Source organism: Aplysia californica, unplaced genomic scaffold (assembly GCF_000002075.1).
Source record: "Aplysia californica isolate F4 #8 unplaced genomic scaffold, AplCal3.0 scaffold00147, whole genome shotgun sequence".
Taxonomy (NCBI): domain Eukaryota; kingdom Metazoa; phylum Mollusca; class Gastropoda; order Aplysiida; family Aplysiidae; genus Aplysia; species Aplysia californica.
This window is the reverse complement of record NW_004797417.1, coordinates 1,038,429-1,042,798: the sequence shown is the minus strand read 5'-3', so window position 1 is coordinate 1,042,798 and position 4,370 is coordinate 1,038,429. Positions and strand designations below refer to the sequence as shown.

The following is a 4,370-nucleotide window of genomic DNA, read 5'->3' as shown; positions in this document are numbered from 1 at the left end:
GGGTTGATTGGTGTGGTGTCTGGAAACTCATTAATTTCTGTCAAGGGCAACTAGCCTATTGAGCCTTAACGTAAACATAGACGAGAAGTGTGAACGTCGGCGAAACACATACTATGTTTACAGCGGCATACATTTAATATTTTAACTGGCTCATTGTGTTTAGTATGAGTGTTAGACAATTTGTTGCTGTCATAATTAATTTTAAAAAACAACATAATAAGTTATATCGAAACAATTGCTACCAGCCTGTAGTTGGTTCAGCTCACTTCACTAACGGGACTGACCATCCTCAATAATTAATTTATTTATAGAGGCACCAGCCATCCATGTCAAAGTGGTCAAAGTGCTGTTTTAACCTAACAGTACTGAAGAGAGATCAGTTCGGGTTCCGTTGCGAACCGAACCTCAGAGAGTATTGCAAAGTGTATGCTCAGATACGTTAACGGGTATTTAGATTATTATGGAATTTCATTAGCCCTATGGGTAAATAATTCTGCAGTAGTATTGAGATACATATTATTGTTTGTCTAGTCTGGAGAGCCTAAATCGATGAGTGACGGGGGAAGATTAGAGAACTGTAGCTTTTGAGGGAGCATCCAAGCAAAAGAATGAACGGGGAACCATGATCACCGGTGTCTGTTGCAGAGCTGGTTGGCACTTCATGATTATTTGTTTGTCTACATTTTGCGTTTCAGATTGTCCTGGAGTTTCGACAGGTTGATATTGAGATCTTTCTGGGGGAATGCAAAGGTTAGTTTCACAGATTGCTTTTCCCACTAAAAGACTCGCTGAACACTTCGCTACTTTATAATTACAAAGTTCTATCTGCTCAATACCTAGTTTTGAGAAATTTGACGTTAAAATATTTGAGTTTCCTGATATGTCAAGCTTTTTCAAATGAAATTCTTTGAATATCTTGGTAACGACTCCAAATAATCTTACCCTTTTGATAGAGAAGATAGAACATATTTTCATTTCTAACCCCATGGTCTTAGTAACTCAAAACAGACAAACATGTCAGATAGAACTTTGTAATTCTATGGCAGGAACTTTACAAAGTAGGAAGGCGAAAATGTGTTGCATCGCTACGGAATTCGGTTGACTGACTTAATTATTTAAAGGAACAGTTAAGACATAGTAAAAGCTTAACACGTATGTAGACTACAGCGTTGCTAGAGACGTTGTTTTTTAATCTAGCAAAAAAAAAGACATTATTATTGGCTTAAATCTTTCTTGTCAGTTTCAAACGTGTGCATGAAATTGTTAGGACTCACGGATTTTTTTGATGTTGGGTTTTCTCTTAGGCAAAACTGCAACATGCAAACAAAAAAGTAACAAACACACACACACTCATAAGGGTACTTCCATCTTCAAACACTCCATTCGATTTCCGCCTATGCACTTGTATGTGTGTGTGTGTGTATGTGTATGTGTGTGTGTGTGTGTGTGTGTGTGTGTGTGTGTGTGTGTGTGTGTGTGTGTGTGAGAGAGAGAGAGAGTGTGTTTGTATGTTAGGTGCGAGAGAGAGACAGAGAGAAAGAGCGAAAACAAAGAAGAGAGAAAGAGTATGTATGTGGGGGTGGGAAGTTGGTTTGCAGCTACTTGTGTAATAATGTTATATGCTTTTACTTTTCTTAATGACATGTTCTTTTAAACGGTTCATAGGGAAAAAGAAATGATCATTGCATGTTAACTTGCTTTACTTATAATATTTTGGAAAATTAACCCTGTACCGATGTCTACATGTTCTCAGCCCCAGTTCGTGTAATGTTGGACAAGTCAGGCTTCTACCAACACGTATACCGTCGCAACGTCTGTGCCACCATCCACCATGCTGTGCAGGTAGCCCTCAAAAGTGCTGCCATGTCCAGAGAGGTACGTATCGTCGGCCATGTGTTCAGATGTACTGAGCCCAAAATTTTAATTTAAAAAATAGAGGTGCAGTTTCTTAATATGTGTTATCGGTTGCATGGGCTCAAGGAATATTTTGTCGAAATTCAAATTCTAAATGTTGAAAAAGAGCAAGAAAAGATACATAATGTACTTACAATTGTTAAAAGTATAAAACACTTTTTTCTCTCTCCTAAAAAAATTATGTTAGGCAACGTGATGTTTTTGTTGTCTTTGTTGGCCTGCCAGTCAGTGCAATTTCCGATTTGTCTGCGATCACTCTTTACAGACTGCTTTTTCTCGCTAACGACATGTTATTGTATAAAGCACCTTGGAGCAATATTTATTTGAGCTACAATAAAGGCCGACATGGTCTCTTTGTTGTTACTGTTCACAGCACAGGTAAACGTTTCCCTTGTTGAAATCGAACTTTTTTTTCTTCTTATCACATATCATCAGTCTGTCTCAGGTTATACTGTGTGGCTGGTTTATAACAAGGAAACCTAAGCAAATAATTGCATGCTATGCACTTGTCTATCACTGTCCTGTGAAGTATACTATTCTCACAATCATGCCACAATACACCAAGTAATCAGAGTACAGTATTAATTATACAACGCCTTCAGACAGACAGACTCCGTGTTGACCCCCCCCCCCTCTTTTTTCTGGGTTTTATTTATTTATTTATTTATTTTTTTTTTTTGGGGGGGGGGGGGCTAAACCAACAAATAACTGTTTCCACTCTCTTGTCTTCACAGACTCTAGATAGCTGTTACACAATGGCTGCGGAGGAATTTTTGTCCGACGCAGGATTTGACAAGCTTGAACTGGAGACATCTCTAGAGTCGGTGGACAGAATAGCTGAGCCAGAGGAAGAGGAGAAAAACTGAAGAGAGAGAGAAAGAGAAGAGAGAGAAAAAAAGAGAGAGAGATTGGGGAGAGAGAGGAGAAATAGAGATTGATAGAGAAAGAGAGAGAAAGAGAGAGAGAGAGAGAGACAGGGCCGGAGATAAGGAACGAGAGAGAGAGAGAGAGAGAGAGAGAAACTGAGCATGGATATTATATATTGTTTGTGTTGAAAGAGAGAAAGAAAGAGAGAGAGAGAGAGAGAGAGAGAGAGAGAGAGAGAGAGAGAGAGAGAGAGAGAGAGAGAGAGAGAGAGAGAGAGAGAGAGAGAGAGAGAGAGAGAGAGGGGAATCATGCTGCTTCAGGATATTAACCGCCTTATAAATGTACACATCGTTGTGAGAACCAAAAAGCAGTTCATAATGCTCAACCGTTGGATATATTTGCCTTATTCATGTCTTATATTTACAAGTGAATTTGTCTAACGACATGTGTAAAGGCTCTTCTCCAGTCAAAACATTATCATTCTTATGTGACGACGAAACAAGCTAACCGGCACCTGTGGTGTAGTGGTTACGCAGAAGAATCGAATTCGAGAGAATTTCTATTGGTAATCAAGGTTTTCTTTTCTGGGCTCTGGTATACTCAGCCCAGGTTGGCCTTGGCAGTCCCGCCTCCTGAATGATCTAAATTGTGTCCATGGGAATTTAGAAAAAACTAAGACCTATATTTAAAAAAAAATATATTAAAAAATAAAGAAAAATAAATTATGGTTTGGTAAAAAAAGCATATTGTTATTTCCACATCAGCACAATTGACTTTAAAACTCATAATTAAAAAAATAAAATTCCAGTGGACTTTGAGACATGTGGGAAATTTTATAAGCCGCCTACTGTTAAAAACACATATCGTAGATCATTTTTATGGAAGGACATTTCAGTATAATCTATTTAGTATAACAAATGTTTGGCTATCAACAGTATTCCTCAAGTACTCTGATCCAAGTGAAAGATTATACATAACAAAGATATCGACGATGCTTCGATTAGCCATTACTGGTTTTTTTTGGTGTTTTTTTAATGATTTTATCATCACATTTTACAAACTTCTGATAACACAATCACAAACTCAGTATTGATATTTTTTGCGTTGTCAACCTTTTTCCGTAAGGGAGTGGCGTTTGTAGCCCAGTGGCTAGTCGACAGGGCCCTAAATCATGAGATTGCGGGTTCGGGGGTTCGAGCCTCAACTCAGTCCGACGTCTAGGGAAAGACACTTTTTACGCATGTCCTATTTGGCTCAGTCTTTTCGGAGATGGATGTTAAACTCGGAGTTCCCGCTTCTTAAATAACTTAATACATTTGATAGTGGTGTTAAACCTATACCATTTCACATTTATTTCCCTCAAGGGCGAATCCTTCAGACAAAACAAACGTGGAATTTCTTTATTCTTTCAGCTCCAGGTCCATAAACTGATAAACGCCTCTTCTGCGAGTTCTCATTTATCGTCAAAACAGGGCTCACAATCTGAAGTTAGGTTGGTCAAGATGTCAAGCTGGGCGTTGACACTGCCTAATCAATACTGGCTCCAGTCGCTTCAATTTCGTGTATAGTCTGGTAGGTGTAATCGGTAA

The 4,370-nt window shown here is 38.6% G+C and overlaps 1 protein-coding gene across 1 annotated transcript in view; it reads left to right on the top strand.

Annotated features, from left to right (window-relative positions):
* The window catches only part of LOC101858263 (prestin), a gene marked incomplete in the record, with an annotated part of 109,448 nt that extends 106,599 nt beyond the window's left edge, over nt 1-2,849 (top strand). The window contains 3 exon segments of the mRNA XM_035969463.1: nt 696-750; nt 1,754-1,875; nt 2,649-2,849. Of these exon segments, the coding sequence (XP_035825356.1) occupies nt 696-750; nt 1,754-1,875; nt 2,649-2,780 (309 nt within the window).
* Nucleotides 2,850-4,370: the final 1,521 nt, after the last annotated feature.